The 22,278-nt window shown below is 35.3% G+C and overlaps 1 protein-coding gene across 9 annotated transcripts in view; it reads left to right on the forward strand.

Annotated features, from left to right (window-relative positions):
• SLC4A10 (solute carrier family 4 member 10) overlaps nt 1–22,278 on the forward strand; it is a 144,251-nt gene that overhangs the window by 34,998 nt on the left and 86,975 nt on the right. For all 9 annotated transcript variants that reach the window (XR_011904285.1, XR_011904284.1, XR_011904283.1 and 6 more), the window contains exon 2: nt 16,083–16,164. Coding sequence is in view for 6 of the 9 variants with exons in the window: in XM_072341458.1 (XP_072197559.1) it covers nt 16,083–16,164 (82 nt within the window). In the remaining 3 variants the exon portion in view is untranslated. The remainder of the gene's footprint in view (nt 1–16,082; nt 16,165–22,278) is intronic.

The raw sequence follows: 22,278 nt of genomic DNA on the forward strand, positions 1-22,278 counted from the left end.
TCTGAGGAATATGAACTACAACTGTGTCTTGTCCACTTGCCCAACGTGATTTTTGTTGGAACTTTGGAACATTAAGGGTGCTTTCAGATGTTCTCAGCTGATGCAGCAAACATTGGCTGAAACAAAATATTCAACTGAATGCACTGAATGAAAATGCAAAACAGGCATTAAGGAACACATTAAAGGGTTTTTTGAGGTATTGTAAAACTTTGCTCATTTTTGTAATAGCTTCCATTTTGTCTCCCCAGTTGCCTAAATAAAATAGAAGTGTCTATAAGAGCCGTCAGTGATTAAAAATTCTGTTTTGATAACATGATGAGTTTACTTATCTGCATTCTCTTTATGAAAGATTTTTAAGCAGACACAGTCATTAAAATGCATGCAATAAATCATACCTATACTGTATTTATCTACATTCAATGCAATTAAAACTATTCTAATGAAAGCATTATCAGTTTTATGCCCCAATCTTGTGATAAAAAAATTTCAGCAGAAATTGTCACTTTTTTTCACTTGCTTGAATTAAGCAAAAGAGTGGAGCTGTATCTTGTCCTTGACTTAGCAAGGGGATCTGAGCAGGCTGATGTTAGCAATTGCATTCAGGTATGGAGTGTGCTTGTAGATAACAGTATACGTGATTGAGTCCTGACTAGGTGAGAGGGTAAGCTATTCTTTAGGATTCTGTCCAGGAGTTAGCCATGCAAGTCAGTTATATCAGCAGCTGTTGCTCTTTTATTCAGAAAACCTCTATTTCCCCTTTAATTCCATCCCTGGTTTTTTTCTAACTTTTCTGTTCTTATCCTAGGAAAACATTTTGGTGAATATAAAGTTTTAGAATCTATACATGTGTGAGCTCATTGAATCATTAGAAAAATCTAATACATAAAGAAAGCATAGATCAATATATTTTATTTTATTTTTTTTTCCAATGTCAGTAATGTAACAATTTCTTATAGCACTGTATAATGCACTGAAGATTATTCCTGGATGCTTAGATTCCACATGGCAGATGTAGGCCTAGTGCTAGCATTATTGTTACAAAAGAACCGCAGTGTCTGGTGACTATGATATATCTTATCTTTAGAATATCTGTCGTGGTAGTTGTGCTAATATGTGTCAAAGTATGACTTAGACCACTGCGGCATAGGACTTAATGGAGGTGACTGGATATTGCCAGTAAGCAAATGAAATGCGAAGCATATCAGAATGAAAAGCAGTCTTGGCAGTGATGACCACTTTCTCCACTAAGTGATTGCTTTGTTGCATTTGCCAGGCTTGTCCCCTCTGCTAGATCTCAGTGTACTGTCACCAGTCCTTTTGTGTGTAATTATTAGTGAATTTCTCATTGCTGTTGGTGAGTGACTTCCAGTGACTCACTGGGGGTGGTTATTGCCTAGCCTGCCTTCTGCTCCCCTCCTCCTCTTTCCTGAGTGGTTTTCTGTTTTGTAGGGTGCAGATGTGCTGAAATTTCTTAGCCATCTAGCTTCTAATGCAAACACGCATATTTTCTGTGAATGTCAGTGAAAGATATAATCTGTGCTGTCAGAAGTTGTTACAAGCACTTTCTTGCGTCCTGAACATCTATTGTACAGGCTGTCTTCAGCAAAGATCTGGGACACACACTGTGTCTTGGTCTTGCCTGCTTCAACAGTGAAGATGTGTAAAATTGTTTCTTTTTTAGTGTCCTGTATAATTGTTGAGACATAGGTTAAATTTACGTTTTTAGCAACGTCTGTATCATCAGCTATAAACAAATTTCTCTTAATAGCTCAGACTGTATTTCCCTTCTGGGCCTCCTTTCATATCCATAAAAATGTCATTATCAATTTCTGGTATAATTTCCTTTTAATTTTACTGTCTTTACTTGGCTGTACTGTGCACACCCTCAGATCTCTAATTTAACACGGACATGTACAGCAAAGCACCTTTAGCTTCTAGTATGGACAGTTTATTTTGCATTTATTCAGTTGTAGAAAACAAGATTCAGGCTCATGGGCTTTGGTCACTTTTAGTACATGACTGTATAGAGGGCTTGGGCAGCCGTGAGCCTGTAAAATAAATTGGCCAAGCCCTGCAGCTGCTCTTGTCCTCATAATAGATGCTCCTGCCTTCCCAGCATGTTCACTGCCAGATATGTTCCTCTCTTGGTTTACAGTTTGCATGTTCATGTTGGGCACAGTGATGTATGCAGATGTGGCATAATAAACAACAGGAGACTCATCATTTCCAAATCAAGATGTACCTCATGCTCGGTAAAGCTAATTTTGGGAGACTTTTTTGTTGTTGTTGTTGATGAAGGTAGTGTTTTGTTTACTTCATCAGGTTCTTAGTGCAATTCTAACTCTTTGAGAGTCTCAGCAGAGGACCATCTTTTACATACATTAATTCCCATGTCTTTTTGCCAGAGCATTAGAATGTAAAGATGTTTGTGCTGGATCAGACCAAGAGCTCCTCACAGAATCTTGTCTCTCTGATAATGGTAAAAAAGACAACAAGGAAACCTAGAAGTGGGGCAGGTGCACAACTACATTGCCTGGGTACTTTCTGAGAAACTAACGGTTCTCAGTGCCTTCAGCTATGCCTTATCTGTTCCTGAAACTGTACATTTAGTGCTTTTTATAGATTTCTATTCCCTGATCAGCTCTGCTTTCTTGAACTTAAAACTTTTAGTATTCACCAGTTCCCTAGCTTACCAATATGCTGTGTAAAGAACTATATATTTCTGTATGCCTTGAATCTGACTCCGTCATCATTTAATATCACCATCCTTCTTTAATCCTTCAAGGAATTACAACATGATTCCACAGGATCAGTTCTTTTCCATTATACCATAATTACTTCCGTGCCTTGCAATTTTATTCTTACAATCTGCCACTGTCCAGTAGCAGGATCACTGGGTGATTATTGACAAACACTGTTTAGAAATCTTTGCAAAGGATGACATCCTAATATATGGTCATCCAGTTCAAATGTACAGAGATGCCTTCAAGGGTTCTGCAAACTACATTCATCGTCTCACCTGTGTGACTTGGATTATAACCCAGGATTTCTTGGCTAAGATATCCTAAGTACTTCTGTTGGAAGGGTATCCAAATTTAACAGTAGTTGACTCCCATGAAGTGTTTAAAATATCAGAAAGATAAATACAAGATAATATCAGAATTGCCTTCCCCCCTCCCCCCTCCCCATGGGCACCTTCAAAGAAGTCATCTCACCTTTGCTAATCTTATTATTCTTTGAAATAAGCATTACTTCTTTGATTCAGGGTGATGAAAACAAGAAAATAAGAATAATCAAAAAAATTTTAAGTGATTAACGGTTATTACAGGAACTATGCACAGGATTTATTGACTTAGTCTTTATGCTTCTGAAAAGGAGACCTATTTTATCTTAATTAAATATAGCATTTGCTAAAATTTTTCTTTCCTTTCTCCATCTTTTTATTTTTTTATCTTTTTTATTTTTAATTATTTTCCTTTTTAGCAGATAGATCGGAAAGATGCATAGACTGCACAGATAGGGTGCTAGCTGTGCTGGTACCAGCTGCTTTAGTGCTTATGAAGTTTTGGTGAATGGGTAGGCTTACTGACTGCCCTGTGAAAGTCAGATCCACTGCTAAAAACTGAGGTAGGGACTTCCCTCCAGATGGTTCTCTTTTCTTTTCTTCCTCTGTCAAAAGTTCTTTGGATTCAGTGTAAGTAGAACTGGATGAAATAGGTTCAGTTTTTACATGCTTTATAAAAGCTGTTGGCCGTTTTGGTTTGAAAAATGGATTGAGGCAGACTTGTTTTGTTCTGCTAACTTCCTATTACTGCTTCCAGTCTCCCATGGATGCTTCTATGCCCTGCTTCAGTTTAAATGTATCATTCTGTTTCTATGTGGAAGAAAGGTCATATTCAAGTATTCTGTGGCAGTCTTTAGCAATGCTGTGGTTTAAAATAAAAATTTCCAAGAATTTTATATGTCTTCTGGATTCCCGCTGATCAAACTGGAGCTGCACAAGGTACAAAGGAATGTAGGATCTCACTTTTGTTTTTGTGGATTTAATATCTTTGCTGTGATCCAGACTGCTGTGAATTCCACAGGAATTTTGTGGCTGAACCCAAATGCAAATAAAAAACCTTATGGATTATGAAACTGCTGCTTTGGGTTGAATTCTGCTACATTTAGATCTAGGATCGGTTTGAAACCATAGGTGTAATCATACTAGAATATAAACATTGTAAAGAAAAATTATTACACATAACTCTTTTCTAAGTGCTTGTTCTCTTTGTTTTTTAAATACATATAATTAGCATGATTATCATATCAGAGTGAGGGGAAGGAGTGAATTTCAATGCACTTTTTTTTTTTTTTTTTTTTTTTTTTTCTTTTCTTTTTCCTCTCAGGCAGATCAATTGTGAGAACTTTTAATGTATTAGCCAATATCTGTGACCCCCATAGAAAGCAGCTCTGATTGCAATTTTATCTGGGCCAAAAGTCCCTGTGTAACTTGCTGGGAAAAGAGTGCTTTAAAATATGTGAACCAGCTTGGTTTTATTTACAGTTTTTTCCACTCAGAAATATTTCACTTGAAAATAATCATGGGTGAAAATAAGTATCACGTTTATCAGCTGTAATACTTAGCATGGGAAAGAATGAATATGCTTTAAATAACAAGTGGCTTCAAAATAAATAAATGAATAACTAAACCCCACAATCACTCTCTGTCCAAGAACCCAGACATCAGTATGTCCAAGGATGCAGGGGGAGCACTTAACCAGTGATATTTTTATTCTCTTGTGTACTATATTATAATAAGAATCAAGCAATCAGTGTGCTATTCTGGCAAACGATTCATAAATATGATTAAAATTCCTAAGAGAATAGGGCTTAGATTAGTCCAGTTCTACATTACAAAAGATTTATTAGTTCATGTTGGCACGAACTCCTAATATAATTACAGAGAGTACCAGTATAAAATGCCTCCACCAATACTGCTTATGTGGATGTGGTATACGAAACAAGGTACAGGATTTAATCTATGTGAAAGCAAGTCATTCTTATCAACTAGTATTTTAAATCACCATGTAAGTTATTTAAACAGCTAACGTACAGAGTATGTAGAAAGTTTATATAATAGCCTCTGTTATCTAGAGACTTTAGAATATATGGGAGAGTAACAATCAGGATGGTGCAGTTTCTTTTCTGCTCTTATTTCCTGTATTTCTCTATAACTTTGTCCATCAGCATAGATTTACTTATAGTCTCTGTTTTCTTTGCTCTTCTCATCTATTTTAATTGTTCTTCTCATCCACTTCCAAACCATTCTGAAAATTCACTGTCCTGGCTGATTCTCAGTATCTACTTTCTCAGTTCTTAATGCCATCTGCCATGCTGCAGAGATACTGCTGAATATCTCTGGTGGAAATCTTTTGATTCTGCTGACTTTCTGACTTAGAGATTTATACTTCTAGGATTTTTGTTATGTGACGAGTATCTTTGCTTGCAGTTTTCCCTGTTTTGTATTTTTTTATGAACTCTATACTCCCCCCATTTAAATCATTTATTTCCTCTTGTGTCCATGAACATTTATTAAGATTAACCAGCCGGCATCAAAATTCAAATTCAAGCTTCTTCCTCCTTTTTTCTCCTTTTTTTTTTTTTTTTTTTTTTTTTTCTGAAACTCTGCTCACTTCTAGTTTGTCTCTTGCACTGATATTTATCTTAACTAATGTTCAACCTGACTTATACCTGGAAGGCTTCCAGGCCGGTTCTCTATTCTCCTCCACTCCATCTGTCATATCTCCAAGCTTGTATGCTGTATTCTTCACAAAATTTTGCTGGTTTTAGGCATCTGTCATTTTGTGCCTGTTGATTCTCTTTCCAGACTTTGCTTCCTTTTAGGTCTTCTTCTCCCCCTCCTCCTTTTTCTGTTTGTAGGTGTGTTTTTAAATCACCAGGAATCCATTCTCAGCTTTTGTATCCTCCTTCACACCTTAATTTTGGACAATGTAGCCATAAACATAATCTTTATGAAGATACTGCTACTGTATTTTTGCAGTCTACCTCTACTCCAGCTAAATTCAACCTGTCTCAGAAAATCTTTTTGATCCTCATTGGACATCTAAGCACAGTCATGTCAGACACAGTTCCAAAGTTTTCTCTACTGATGCATTCTTCTTCCTCTATGCAGCTCTGAGGTCTGTGAGCACTTGTTTGTCCCTGTAGTCATAATTCACATTGAAGGCCTGTTTGAATCAGTGCTATAACTATTATGATCTCATCTTCCTGTCTGACTTTGAAACGTAAAGCTTCGCTTAGTTTGATTAATGGTGTTAATATCATCTTAGCTTATTCTTCTACATCATTTGCTTTTAAAAGTCTATTTACTCATCTTTTCAAATACAAACTTCTGGTCTTTCTTTTAAAAGTTATATCTTCCTTTTTTTTTTTCCAATCCAAGAGAGGTATTTTATCACAAATTTGAATTTTTGTTTGCTCTTCTGGCAGTACTCCCATTTCTTTGTGTGCTTTCTCTTATAGTACCCCATCTTCCTCAAAACTATCCTGCGGTCTGTAAAGTTAAGTATGACCTTTTAATGACGGCATAGGTGGGTTAGCTTGTGTGAATCTTGTTATACTTAGCTTGCTGTGTATTCTTGTTTGCATACCTACTGCTTGTCTTCTAAAATACGTGACCATTGGTATTTACTATCACATCATACATACATTTGCAATATATATCTTAATAGAGCCCACAGATGCTATTCTTCTTTCTCTGTATGTGAACACATATATATTGCAGCTATGAGTGGGGATCCTTATAAGGCAAAATACAGACTGGGATATTGTTATTTGCTAAGTACCTGCAATGAGACAGTGCCAAGAAAGGGTCTGTTGTACTGTTCGGTAAAAACTGGCAGTAGTTCTGACTGGTTCAAGTACCTAGCAGCATACAGCACATTGTTTTAATAGCAAGTATTATTGTTTTAGGGTATGAACACACACACACACAAATCAGTCTTAAGTAAAAGAAGGAAGTGTTGTGTTGGACTGGTATGAAAAGCATCTGTTGATTATTCTTTTTCATCATTGTGTATGTAATTGCTTTTACTTTACAGCAATATAATGAGACACAAATGATGGTGTGTAATTAAAAAAAATCATTACCTGAACCAGGAAAACTCAGTAGCAAGTCATTTCTGCTGTTTTCTCTTGAATACTGGAAGTATCTAGATCAAAAAGTTTGAAAGGTTAATTGTAATGTGATACTGGTAATCTAATAAATACATAAACAAATAGGTAAATGTTTTGCCTGTTAGAAGGGTTGAAAAAACTTCTGCTTTGGAAAAGTTTCTGTACCACAGCAGGATTTAGTTTTAGTGGCCATATGAGAAAATTGACAATGAAAACTGTGAAGGTCTTTTCTAACAGTAAAATTTTGGAGACAAAAAGGCACTAAGTTATCCTTTCTGAATTTTCTTCTGATGTTATTTCCTAAAGAGGTCTAAATATGTAGTGCTTCTGGAGCAGGTTCTGAGGCGGGCCAGACAGATGTCCAGGGGTATGAAGCACCTCTCTTATGAAGACGGACTAAGGGAGCTGAGCTTCTTCATTTTGGAGAGGGGAAGGTGATTTTATATGGATGATTTAAAGACTGTTCAGACTGAACCCTACATTACTATTCATACATTTTGGACAAGATAGATTTGTTAGAAAGAATTTTCAGTTGTCTTCAGGAAGCTATTTACTAGTTTCAGACTAAACAAAAAAAGCCAGTAAAATGAAGCCCTCTCAGCTCTGAGAGCTTTGATCACTAACTGGTGTGGTTCAATCTTTCTTCTCTTTTGGAGAAAGATAATAGATATAGAAGACACCTCTGACGAACCATGAGGATTCTAGTATAATCTCTGTGCCTGCAACAGAAAATTGTACAGTAATCTAAGTTCATTTTTTTCCCGATGATGGATGAGAAGAAGGCCATCTTGTTTTTAACACTTTTTAATTATATTTGGCTTAGTTAGATTACCTCCACTACTCATATAGGAATGATATTATTAGTGTTGGCAAACTTCTTATTAGAAAGGTTAGAAAAGAGTTTGGCCAATAGGAATGTTCACAGTCAATCAGTGTAATAGTCCATTTAGTTTACTATCCTGTCTCTTCAGATAATCAGATTATACAGTAAATCTTGGGGGAGGGTGGGGGAGTGCTTCAATCTATATTTAGCATAAATTTGTATATAAAGGATATAGATTTCAGACTTACCACATTTCTGTGGCTATAAATGAAAGGAAAAAGTCTTCTCTCCTGTTGTTGCAGTTGCTGTAGAAACAGGTCCCAGTAACTTGGTCATGACCTCCTTTCTTCTTTGCACTTTCTACTTCCACATGAGTAGCTGCTGCAAGAAGACTGCCTTCTATGATTCTTCTCTATGAGCTATTTCTAACGAAGGAAGTCTGGACACATTTCATCTAGAGACACCTCAGTTTTCTGAGACTGAAAGCAGGACCTTTGAATTGAGAAGTGTATCCCACTTAAAACCCAATATATCTTACTACTGATTACGAATCTAGAAATTAAAACAATTTACTTTTTACCATTTGCTACCCAGGAGCAAATACCTTCTTGTACTGTGGGCTATGCTTAGCATGTTTAACTTGTAACTACACCTAAATAATTCTGTTATCCTGGTTATATCCTCACCTGGCATCAAGCCAGGAGGGAGCCCAGACAAGCTGAAAGTAAATCTGATTTAGGCCTTAGATAAAGTCTTCACATCTGTTCTTATGCTTTTGGAGTTTTCCTTAGTAGTTGACATAGACATTGCTATGAAGTGAAAAAAGATTTTAGCTAATGGGACTGCATTAGGATGACATAAGATATGCAAATAATAACCACAGAGTAAAAAGTCTGAGCTTGAATCCTGTGCTGTTCTTACCTCAATAACTTACAAGTATTTTGATAGTGTTGTAAAGAATGTTAAGCAAAGGGAATCAAATTTCAGCCACAGAGATGTGAGCCAGCTTCTATCTCCCTTCAGTAGCAGCAAGGAGCACTGTCTTTTATGTATTCAGATGTCTGTCTGAGACTAGTAACTGATTAATATTAGCTTAAAAACTCAGCAGATGTGATGTGAAAGGAAGGAAGGAAGGAGAAAAGGTAAGGGAGTCTTAACTAGTCAGAAAATGTTCAAAGGAACACAATTACTGTTAGGGTCTTGTTCAGGTTTTGTAAGGCTCTCACATTGTTCAGACATTACTGATAGTTTTACTCCAAGGCATACAAAAGATGGCAAATACAATTGCAATTAAATGCAAATGTTCAAAATAAGTACCAGAATCCAGAAAGAACTTAACAGCTCACTACTTTATTACTGTATCCATTGTTAGCACTGTCTTTTTCTGTCTCCTCCCCACTCCCTACCCTTCTGTCGCTGCAGCCAAAGAATTCCTTTCTGATGGATGAGTTAATGCAGGAAAAGTGGGGCATCTAGGTATTAATGCAATAAATAAATGTATTACTTTACCTTGAAATCTTGTCTTCAGTTGCATAGTTACATGAAAAATATAAGTAGCAAAGTAACGTAATTGCCCTGCAAATGCACTAAGTAAATTTCTTGTTTATTCTAAGAAAGAAGATCCTTTATCACATAATAAGGAAACATTTTAGTGTTTATGCATTCGTTTATGCACTGGTGCATAGTGCCTTGATATTGTGTAATGTGTATAACCAGCACAGGATGCATTAAGGTAGATAAACACAGGAATTATATGTATTAATGAGCATTTACTTGTCTCAGTCAGCTTTGTTTTAATTGTGTGTGTTTTCTGCTTGTGTTTAGTTGCAATAGATTTATAACAATAGTATGTGGTTATATTTACTGTCTATTAATTAATTAATTATTAATTATCTATGTGTATATATTACAGGAATAGCATTATTGTATTAAAAGTGTCAATAGCAGACCAGTTCTTTGGAGCCAGTGCTTCTTAGTGCAGTTATTAGCAGTGCTGCGGAAGATGGTACTTGAGTCATACTAAGCAGTTCTTGACTTCTATAAAAAGAAAGAAGAGGGGAAAAAGACACAACACAAGATGCTCTTATGCATGTGACATTAAGCCTTGAGCAAGATACAAATCTGGAATGAAAACTAATTGCTTTCTACTTTTTGCATAGGGTGACCTATGTGGAGAAGACCTGACCAAAAGAAGTATGTGTTTTGTGTTAACTAGTAGTGATTACTGAAGAAAGCTGCTGCAAAGAGAACCCTAGTACAATTAGAGAGAAACTTTTAAAAATTAATTATTTAGACTGTACAGAATGGATATTATTATACAAAAGGTGTTTTTTGATGGGTCTTTCTTGATAACTGGTTAGAAGGGAGAAGGATGATATAGTACAGCTGTAGAATGGAAAAAGCGATATTTCATCAGAAAAAAAAAATTCAATGTCCTTTCCACTTCAACAGATTATTAGATAGGGTTATATGTAATAGAAGCAATTAAATAGTAATTTTCAAAACAAGTTTTTATTTCTTCTCTTGTCTTTGGAAATAGAAAAGAATTACAGCATTTAAACTGTAGGCATACACTGTGCATTAAATCAATTTTGTGTGACTGTGTCTGCTCAAGGACAATTTGAAGGACAGGGCTGAACACGGCAGTCACTAGCGATTTGCCTTCTACAACAGGAAGGCATGCATCTACATACAGCAGTTGTTGTTGTGTTTTTTCTTTTTACCTTTCAAGTTAATTGTCTTTGCAAGATATTCTCTGTGTTCTTGGCAGCACTTGAGTTCAAATAATGCACTTTTCTTTATCTGTGTTAATGTCATCTTTATGAAATGACAAGTTGATCTTAACCAAAATGTTTGTAAAAATAGACATGTCACACAATGTGTCTGAAATAATTACAACACAAAGAGATGTATAAATAAGATGATGCTGAAATCTTCATATTGGGAAGACAATCAAGATGGGTATGTGAGGTCTGGATAAATGTGTAGAGTCTCACTACAGATCACAGAAAAGGTGAACATGTGAGGTTTATATCACAAGCTTCATGGCAAAATATATGAACTAAAAATAATAGATTAGAGTTCCATCTCCAAAAGATATAAATAATGATAATATAAAATAACAAAAAATATTTTAGGTTACAGCATTCTATTGTTTATAGGAATGAAGTATTTAACATACTATGCAGTGTTTAGTATTCTGACAGGCACTCCATAGTCCCAAATGGCATTTGAGAATTATGTAGGTTGTCTAATCGTCAATAAGTGGCTTATTTAGAGTAGTAATTAATACCATGATTATTTTCCTTATGAGTCAGCACATGTTACATAGGCATAATTTCTACTGTGGAAAAAATAAAAATGCTTCTGCTTTGCCATACATTTTACAGAAAGAAGAACGGTGAAAAAGGATTTTTGGTTATGTTGCAATTTTTATTATGAGTATATTAAGAATTTAATTAAGAATAGAAAGGATTTTCAATGAAAGTTTGAAAGTCCCAAAGAATTTTCTAGAATACCAATACTCTTTACAGCTGACTTTTTTTTCTCATATTTCTAAGAAAAGTAATCATCCAATTTACTGTAAAGCATGACCAAAAATCAGAGAAGGAAAATAAAAGTAGCCATAATCCCATCATCTAAAAATATCTTTTAGTTCTACTGGTGTATGCATGTACTTTACTACCTAGTATATCTAAAAGTATTTCTTATATGCCTTTGCATGGATACATCTTTGAAAGAAGTTACTTTCCTCTTCTTTTTGCTCAGACATCTACCTTATAACTGAGATGTTATTGAGTACTGAAGGCTCGTACAGTTTATAACTCCTGAATCTAAAAAACATCCACAAGTATCTTTTATAAAATGATATTTCTTTGCTTTTCTAAGTGTGCAGTTTCTCCATTAATTAAAATGATCTTAGGTGTGGAAGGGCACTTCAGGCGTTTGTTACAGCTTTCTAAACCATTAATCTTTGTGTTACTTCTCACCAGATTACTAACAAGTACTAGCAAGAGTAGAGTCCTCACTTTATTATCTGTTGATCTAAGGGTTGAAAATCTGGATTCCTAGCACTCACCACAACCTTCAGTCTTCATGACCACGTACAAAAAACAGAAATCAAATGTCTCTACAAGTTTATTTCTTTTTAATTTTTTTCAAATATAAGCAACTTATTTCTCTATTTCCTGCTTTTCTGTACTCCCCACAATGTTTAAACTAGTATAAAGAAACAAAAATTGTAATGTCTGCATTTTTAAAACTTTTTCATTAGAATAGATTTTTTCCTATGAGATATGTGCAGTCGTGAAAATCATTTCATTGTTCATTTGGTAAAATGCAAAAGGTGAAATCCTGACCTGAGTAGAGTTGCTGAGCCCTGGTCTCTAAGGAGCCTGTGGTTTCCGCATGAATGCCTCTGCTTCTCCTTACCCTTCTATTCCAGATACGTTATTTGTTCTACTTACTTTGTGTGTTTGCAGATATTTTACTGTTTCAGGGAAATTTTTCCCTGCCTACGTTTTAGTTAAACCATTCTGTGATAACACAGAATATTAACAAATATAATTCAAAAGAGAAAAAGGTTAGGTTGTTTCTAAATGTATTTATTTTTATTTAAATATTTATTGCACTCTGATTGAAGCTCCAGAGAAATGCAATTAGACTGGATACTTTCGTGTTGCTCTTGGATTAGACCAAAAGAAAGTTAACCCAATGTATTTGTTTATGACATAACCTTTTTCCAGTCAGTTGTCATAGCTATACACTTTATTATGAGATTATAGTATAATTTGATGTTATGTTTAGAAAAGGTCTAAATGTTGGTTTTTACCAATTGGTGGTTCCCTGTTATCTCTTTACATTGCATATACTTTACACATTCCTAAGTTGAATGACTTAGCACTTATGTAGTGCTTTACAGTTTTTTTGTTTGTTTGTTTTTGTGTTTTTTTTTTTGTTTTTTTTTTTTTTTTTTAATGCTGTATGAATATTAATAATGGCACGGAGCAGACTGTTGAAGAAGGCAGATAAGTAAGTATTATTGTCCCTATTTTACAGACGAGAAAGCCAAGGCAATGAAATTAAGTAACTTTCCCAACTCGTCAAGTCAGTGACAGATCCAGGATTAGCAGTTGGTTACTTTCTGGGTCCCTCTCTCATGCTTTAAACAGTAGCCTACAGTCTTTGCTGGACTCAGCAAGCAACTCATTGCAATAATGGACAATACCAAGGACTCATACCTGGTTAGTGTGTCCATAAATTTGTTTGCAGGCTGCTCCAGTAGTTCAATATGGCTTAAATACCAAACTACTAGCAGTTTTGTGCATCATGTAATATTTCTGACCATCATTGTATTCAAAGAGGAGGAACTGAAGAAGCAACAGAATTCTGATATAAACATGGAAGGATTATGAAAAAGATTTAGTCTTCATGCCCTGCTCTGATCACATTGAAAGTGGTGGACAAAACTGCAGTGAAGTCATGGCTTTTATATACTTTGAGGATATTGACGTGGAGGCTCATGGCTGCATGATACATGAAAAGTCACCCAGAGCATGCATTTAATTTTTTGTGACTGTCTTATAGTTCTTCTTTGACTATACTTTCAGTTTCTTATTATGACATTTAATAATGTCTTAGTTTCCATGACATCCTAATAGAAAGCAGTGAATTACCAATTGCAGTTATGTTTCTAGTCTCTAATCACCATCTGAAAGTGGAGAGAACCTGCCACAATTATTACTTGCATTGCTATAGTGCTTCCCTCAAAATGAAATTAGTTGTGCTAAACTACTAGTGAGCCCTTCACTTCCTTATTCCTTCCTCCAAGAAGGCAGCACAGGAATCACAGAAATTACTTCTGGACTAAGTGCAATATGACTCTTGTACTGGTAAATGCAAGATGGCTTTCATACTGCTCCCTGGGAAGTGAGAGTGCACAGTGCAAGGCTTGTTTAATTGGACTTTGCTCAGAGTTTGACAAGTGAATTGGCAACAACACAGAACTCCCAATTAAGCTGTTTTTCCCTGTAATATTAATGGAACATACCCACTTCTGAGAATGAGGCAAGGCTGAGACTTGCTGTGACATTACAAGAGGAGGCAGAGAAGGAAGAGATTGCCAGAAGCTGAAAATTGAACACATGGGAAAGGAGAAGTCAAAGTGTATGAGCATATTTTGATAAATATTAATGAATTAGTTTGTATATAGTGTAGTTAGATGATCTGTTAAGCTTTAAAATTCCCTGTAATTTAATATTCTCCCCATTACAGAAATTCCCCTAAATTTACTTCTATAATACCATTTCAGTAGCAGCAAAACACTGGTGGCTATGACTTACACTAGAATAGCACTACTTCTACGTGGCTGTAATACCTGTTCTTTGGCATCCTCTCTGTCCATCCACCCATGGGCATAGCATTGTGCCAGCCTGACCCACATGCCTAGTTAAGTCTTACTTCTTTAAATAATGGATTAATGCTGCCTAATATGATGAAATTGTTTGTGTGACATACTGCTCTGATGCATCTTAATATATTTTTAGTGAATTCTGAATTATTAAATGACAGAGCAGTTTGAATAGAAAGCCATTTTTCTATTTCAGACTTCAGTTATGAGCTATTATCTACTAGAAAGCTCTAATAAAGACAACGGTAATGCTCTCAGTCTCTTTCTTTAGCAGCCTAGTTACTTGGTGCTGACACATTCCTAAGATTTTTCTATATAAAATAGCTACAGCATGACAGCTATTTTTAAAAAAGAGAGAAGCCTGAAACAAAAAGCTTAGATCCAGAATTTATGACTATCTAGCTCTAGATGTGAATCTTTTTGCCTAGGGCATCTGCTCTTTAAGGATTGGTTCTCATGTGATTTAATTTCTTGTTATGTTCTATTGCACTCTATATATAGGCGTATATTTAGCATGTGACTCTGGTATTCAAATTACTTGCTTCATACTTTCATTAAGATACCAATTTCATATATAGAAACTATGCAGTTCTGGTCCTAATATCACTTACTAAAACCCTTACACTAATGAGAAATATGTATTCATGATATATTGACCGATGGTTTTGTATAGTTAATACTTATTTTCTTCATCATTATTTACTGGAAACCACTCTGGATCATCATGTGAATTATAGGCTTTATTTATTTATTTATTTATTTATTTATTTTAAACAATTGCTGATGTTAGGCTTCTAGCAAAGCCAACTTGTTGTTTTGCACAGCATGCATTGCCTCACTGACTTTTTCCCAAAATATTTCTGTACTGAGCGATTCGTGATACTTTTGTGTGCCTGAGGTGTCTGAAATGACTGTTGTCTATAGCTCTTTTTAGTTAGAGCACAATGCATGGCATAGTATATTTAGAGTGCAGTAGAGAATACATTTAAAATGCATATATGAGTGCAATAGCAATTAAGCATAAAATGAGTTCCAGTGGAAAAACAGATTTTTTTTGTTTTATGCTGTTAGTGTATGGTACTTGTCTTCATTGTAACTACAGCTCTGCTTTTGTAAAGAAAAGAAAAACTTTGCAAGTTGTAAGTCTAGCCACCTGTTTTCATAATATTAATATTTTCTTTCTCATCATATTGCCTCTAACTATCTTTCTCTAGCTTTGCCAAAGTATAAGGAGTGTTAGTGCTAATAATTTGGGAATTCTGCTTGCTGTTCAGTATACTTCATATTATGTAAACAAAAATGCATATACAATTTCTTTCTTCAAGAACACAAGAATAAAGCTACCTCAGCCAGAATCTTCTATTTTCATTTCTTTCATTGTCCTATCGGCTCATATTTTTTGTAGTTCACTTAACTGCAGTTTACTCATCATCTTGCACATTTCAGCAGAACTACTTTATGTCAAAATTAGCTGTAATCAGACCTCAGTAAAAACTGACACAGAAGGAATAGTCTTTAATAATGAAAACAAAGTTCTGAAAAGCTTTTGGTTCCTGTGTTGAAAGAGTAAATAAATAAATAGTAAACATATCCTTGTTTCATAGCACACTTTAGTCTTGGTAATAGATTCCTAATGGGAAGCAGCTTACCTGACTTTTTTTCTGTTTGCAGAGAAATGATGAAGAAGCTGTTGTGGATAGAGGTGGAACTCGCTCCATTCTCAAAACTCATTTTGAAAAGGAAGATCTAGAAGGTAAGAGATTATTTTGATATGAATTACATTGTCTCTTTCTTCTGAGAGTTCTGTAACTCAGTTCTAATGTGTAAACATTGATTGGAAGATTTAAAAGTGAATGGGAGAGTAGAATGTCATCAGTTAGTTTAAAAAGAGAAATATGAAGAGAATTTTCTCACTAATGTTCAAGTAAAGACAGTGGTGGAAATTTGTTAGTTTTCACAGTGCTCTATCATCAAGTCCTACAAACAGACATGAGTGGATTTACTAAGTCTTTTTACTCTGAAGTTTTCAAAAGCACAAACACTAGTAGGACAGATGATTTAGCAGCAGAGGGCTATGGTGAAAGTAATGCTTCCTATTTTATTATTTTGGTCCATGACACCAGAGACAGATGTTGGTGGTATGACAGTAGAGGTTTAACCTTCCCACCAATATTTCTTTACATGCTGTTGCTGTGTGACAGATGGCAGCAGAGGGGCAGACTGACAAAATGGTGTCTGACATGGAAGTGTATGTGAAGCAATGGTGTATAATGGAATTCCTCTATATGGAAAAAATTATACTCATTGACTTTCATTGTTGCTTGTTGAATGATTACAGAGACAAAACAGTGGATGTGAGCACAGTGGGGTTGGTGAGTGGTGCATTTCTGCAGTGGTGACAGTGATGTGAAAGGCAACCCATGTTACAGTTAGCATGAAGAGTCTTGTTCATTACTGGTGAAAATGCATAGCCAGCAGTGGTTGAGAAATGCTGAGAAAAAGTGTTCATTAGCAGAGAATTTACTCTATCAAATAATGTTACTGTAGTAAGTAGTTGTAGTTTTCTGTGGAAACGAATAGGAGACAATGCTTTTAGGTGCAACCTACATGTATTTATAACAGCTTCTATCCTTACTTTATAGTCCTCTTGTAGCTGACTAGCTGCATCTCATGCTGAAAAATACCACAACATTCTGGAGTGTTGCAGATCAGAAAGACAGACACTCTGTGATATATATTACAGAAACACTGCAGAATCACATATGTGATGAACTACCTAAGCGTGTAGAACGAAGCAAGTCAGTTTATTATACTGGACAAACAGTTTAGATATCTCTAAATGAGTTGTGCTATTCTTGTTATGAATATTCTTCCACTTCAGTACTGAAGTATGTGTGACCCCCAAGTCATAATTACTGGATGACAGTGAATTTCTATTGCACATAGGATATCCCACTCTAGAGGCTGGAACTTGTTGACTTTAATTGTTAGCTTCTGAGACCCATGAACTAGCTAACATGAAATATTAAGATCTGGGGTGTTTTTATACTGTACATCTAAAGAGTTAACTGCCTCAGGTCCAAAGAGAGTTATCTCTGTTAGTACATGGACCCTAGCTTTCTAAATGGGTTTCCTTGATTAATTCAGTTGATCCTCATGATTTGTCTTTTTTTTTTTTTTTTCTTTTTTCACTCTGCCTGTATGAATTTTGCATTTTTCATTGCATAGTGGCCATATTGGTGGTGTAAACATCAAGATGATAGAGGGCAATGCCTTCCCTTAGCTTACTTACTCCCTTAGCAAACTGCTTCCCTTAGCAGAGCCTCAAAATGCAGACATGGCTGCAGTTCAGACTTTTCAGTTCAGGGCAAGTCCGAGTATGTGCAAAAGTAGTTTCCTGCCTCCGATCTCAAGTAGGGTATTTTCAGGGTGACATGTAGAATTTTGATGTCTCCAGAGACTGCTAGCATGTAAGACCTGTAATGACCATGTTGGACTTTGCCCCATGACTCCCTTTGTGCAGTCTTCCTCTTTGTCTTCTGCAGTCTTCAGTCACAGGGAGCACATTCTTGGCCAGCTTGCAACTGTTGTACCTGATAGAAGAACTGGAGTGCTCTGTCTTTCATTCTCTTTGTTAATGAAACACAGGGTTATCTGAGGAGCAGTCTACCCAGAAAAAATGTCCTTTCATTCAATCATTTTTACTGATGATCTTTTTAAAAACTGGCAGCTTTCTGTAGAAGAAAGTCTTCAAGATTAGTCACATGGATAGACATAAGAGTTAGGGCAGTCAGAATTATTCTGATGTGTATTTTAGGTTCCACCTGTGACTGTGGAACACAAAATCCCATCTCAAAATATGCACAAGTATATAATTTTAAAACTGTAATTAATTACTATTTCCCCTCACCATCCTGCACGTAGAGTTGCTCCTGTGAAATATCACTAAAAATATTCTTTTAAAAATCTGCTCATATGTTGTCATCAGTAGAAACCAAAACATGACAGTGACTTCCAGTTGCATCCCCCATCCCAGGCTTTCCATCAGTTTAAATTGTTTAAAAATTCTGTAATTGGACAATAAGTCTGGTTTTCTTCAAAAAACAAAATCACACTTTCATAATGTTCTAACAAAATGACTGCTTGATGTGGAATCCTTCTTAATGTGCTTAGCTTTCTCATAAAATTCATGTCCTCTCTGAGATCAGATCCTTGTATCTTTAAATACGTAGTCATTGCATCCAGAAATACCAAGTGACATAAAAATGTTTGAAGAGACTGTACATTTTAATGATCAGGCTTCTGTTAATAGCATGTTCTCTTGTTTCACAGCACAGCCAGGCACTTTTCCATTTCAAAACAGTGTATGTGACTCACAAATGTCACAGTCTTATTTCTACCCAACGTACATTGTAATGTACTTTGCTAAAAATTTACCTTTTTCCTAAAGACAGAACAGACTTAAGCTATAAAACATGGAATTATATAATCAGGTGCTAATTGCATAGCTTAGTAAAATCATATAATTAGATAATTAATATGCATTATACAATTAGGTCTTTGGAAGATATTTCATTTGGTTTGTGTTTTAAAACTGTAAATAGCTAGTTACTGAATATTCTAGTGAAGAAGAACTTTGACAGTTTATGATTCAACAGCATTATACCAAACTTTCAAAAAACTGCTATTTGAATGAAGAATTAATGATTACTTAAATATGAAATTCAGTTTTCATTTTCTTCTCCTTAAATTTTAAAATCATAACTGTTCTGCTATTCTTTAAATTGTAGACTATTGAGTTTAAATGTCAGGTGTAAAGATTTAAATGGGAACTAAAATTTCCAATTGAAATTTCTTAGCCTGACAAATACTTATATTTGCATATTTTGAGGCAGCCATTGTGCAAATATGTTGGAACTGCATATCATGCTGAAAGCGTGGAAATACTGTGGTGAGTATATGTATATACTGCCTGATAGAACATTCCTCAGAACTAGAATTTTATTTTCAGTCTGTCTAGATCAGTGTTTTCTGTCTCTGCGTAGCATGGCAAAACAACAACAACAACAAAAAAACAAACAACAAAAGCAAACAAACAACAAAAACAAAAAAACCCCAAACTTCCACAACTGGGGACATAGGCAGGAATTACAGGATTTCTGAAGTAACATGCTGTTCATCTTCATGCCAGTAATGATACATGCAGTATATACTTCAAATTGTATCTTTTACCTTCACCATTGTAGTTCTTTGGAAGCAGATTGTGTGTGGAGCTTCAGCATTCAGATTTTCCACATGAATGATTTTTCCAAGTAATTCATTTTTATTGTGTTGTCAGCTCAAGATCAGTCACTAGTACAGAACAGGTCATTTGTCTGATTGTCGCATTAACAAAGGGTTGAAGGAATAACTCCTAAAGGCAAAACAAGAGAAGAAGCCTATTTCCCTTGGTTATAAACATGTATTTGCAACTTATCTTTTAGTGTCTATACATTCAAAGTTTCTACTGCAATAAATACACTCTTATTTTTATCTATAGTGGAATTCTTAAGCAGGAATTAAACATTGATTCTGAATACTATAGGATTTCAGTGCATTAAGAAGGACAGTTTGTACACATAGCTGTACTGGGAGCAGCTAGATATGTTCCCATTAACAGATGGGAACAACAAAAAATAATTGCTCTCAGCTTATTCTCTCTTATTGTCTATATCTGCTATTTATTCATTGTTTGTTAATGGTAGTAGTAATGGTCTTCTGATAGAATGAGTGTGTGTACTTCATGTTTCTCTCAAAAAGGAGTATTTAGGTTGATCTGTATGGGTCTGGAGATCTCATGCTTTCTGTTCACCTGCTTAGACCTTTGGACAATAAAGATATGCAAAATAATTGGTCCTAAATGCACTCAGATTAAGATCTTTGTTTATGCTCCTCATATCAGCTGAGAGAGAAAATGTCTGTTGTCATCCCTAGGTATGGTCACCTGAATCTTTGTGTCAGGATTGCATAACTGCTGTGGATATAAGTGTCATCTGATTTGAGAAGTAGCTGTGGCAGGGAGATGGTTGGAGTTGAGGTGGTTTGGTGGATGCCAAGAAAGAATTGGGGATGAATTCTGGCTCTGTTGAAGCAAATTGCAAAATGGTACTTGATTCAGAAAATGCAGCTTAATCTGTTTATACTTTGTACTTTTTATCTACCTAAGAAGTGTGGGAAATATTTGTCTCGTGGGAAACCAAGTCTGCCTTCTTTCGAGCCTCTCAGGACACATAAAACATGTTATCCAGAATATGAATCATGTGCATGAGAATATGCATTCCTACACCTTAGATAAAATTTTGATTACATGGACTGTCACTAAAAGTCATTAAAGACTGCAAGCTAAATTAGGAAATAAGCATTACCATTACAGCATGGAGTATGGTGCAGAAGCTGAGGATTTAAACTTAGTAAACAGAATTAATTTGAAATTTTAGTATGCTCATGCAGATGCTTAGTAATTAATAACCTTCTTGAAGATTCACTTTGATAGAAGGTGTCCTGCCTCCAAGAACACAGAAATCCCAGAGTATTTCATTCTTCTCTTCTGAACATAGTTATCTTAGTTACTGTTTCTTTCTTTCTTTTTTTTTTTCTTTTTCTTTTTTACTTTTATTTATTTATTTTATTTGTTGTAGTTTGTGGCAGTCAATTAAAAATAATTTTCACGATTTTTTTTGATTTTTTTTTTATGATTTACAGTTAGCTTTTATATGTGAAAAAAAAGCCATTGTGATTGAACTCTAATCTTCATATATTACTGAGTAAAAATCAGAGTGGCTCCAAGGCAGGAAATGAATTCAGTTTCAGAGACATTTTGTAGAAATAACATAATAGTGGAACTGCTTGCCACTAACATTATTTACCTGAAAATTAATAGGACCTAGCAGTTCACAGAACTGAGAGGACATTAATCATGTTAACCTGCTAGCCTTGCATCAGCCTTGACCTTGCATAGAAGAGAGTCAGCTACTAACTCTACTTGGCTGAACAGGAAGAGTGACCAAGGTGTCCCCTTCCTTTGGCTGCCTGGAAGCTACAGCGATTGTAGTGTTATTCCATTAGATCCCTTGGTCCAAGCTTCCTTGGCTCTGCTTTTCTTGGGTGTCCTGTACATTCTGCTACTCCGTCTGATCTTCCAAGTGCTCCCTGTGGTAATGTTCATTAGATTTAGAGGAGCAGAAATAAACCATGGAGGTAAAAGTTTTGAGAGAGATGTGGGTTGGTCTGTGTCTATAATGCTGGCTGTGGCTGTATAGGTGCAGTAGATATTTTATATTCTATAATAAAGTCTCTTAAAAAACAAACAAACAAACAACATTTTGGCTTTACAAGCACAGAATTCTTTCATTTTGTTGCCTAGCAGGTATTACATGCATACCTCATTCCCTTAGTCATTTCCAAGTCATCTCTTTCTGTAGTACCTCTCATCTATTTTGATCTGCTTTTACCTTTGTCTCCAAATATTCCTTGACATCACACTTTTTTATTAGTATCTTGAGCTGTGCTTAAAGTCTTGCCTTGGCAATTTCCCAGTTTGGTCCCTTTGGATGACTGTCCTTTCCTGTTCCAAATGACTACATGTTCATGGAAAAGTGGAGTCACCTTGCAAATTTCTGAATAATGTCACCAGACATTTTAGCAAAGTTACTTTGAAAGTTCACATGAACAATAATGAAATACTGAAAGCAAACTAGTTACTACGTAAAGGCTGAAAGCCATAGTCTTTTGTTGATCTTGAGTTTTAGCTTTAAGTTTTGAAACTTGACGTTACTTTGAACTTCATGAAAAAAATGGAGCATTGCAAGATAAAGTCATTTAAAATACT

This window comes from Excalfactoria chinensis, chromosome 7 (genome assembly GCF_039878825.1).
Source record: "Excalfactoria chinensis isolate bCotChi1 chromosome 7, bCotChi1.hap2, whole genome shotgun sequence".
In the NCBI taxonomy this organism is placed as follows: Eukaryota; Metazoa; Chordata; class Aves; order Galliformes; family Phasianidae; genus Excalfactoria; species Excalfactoria chinensis.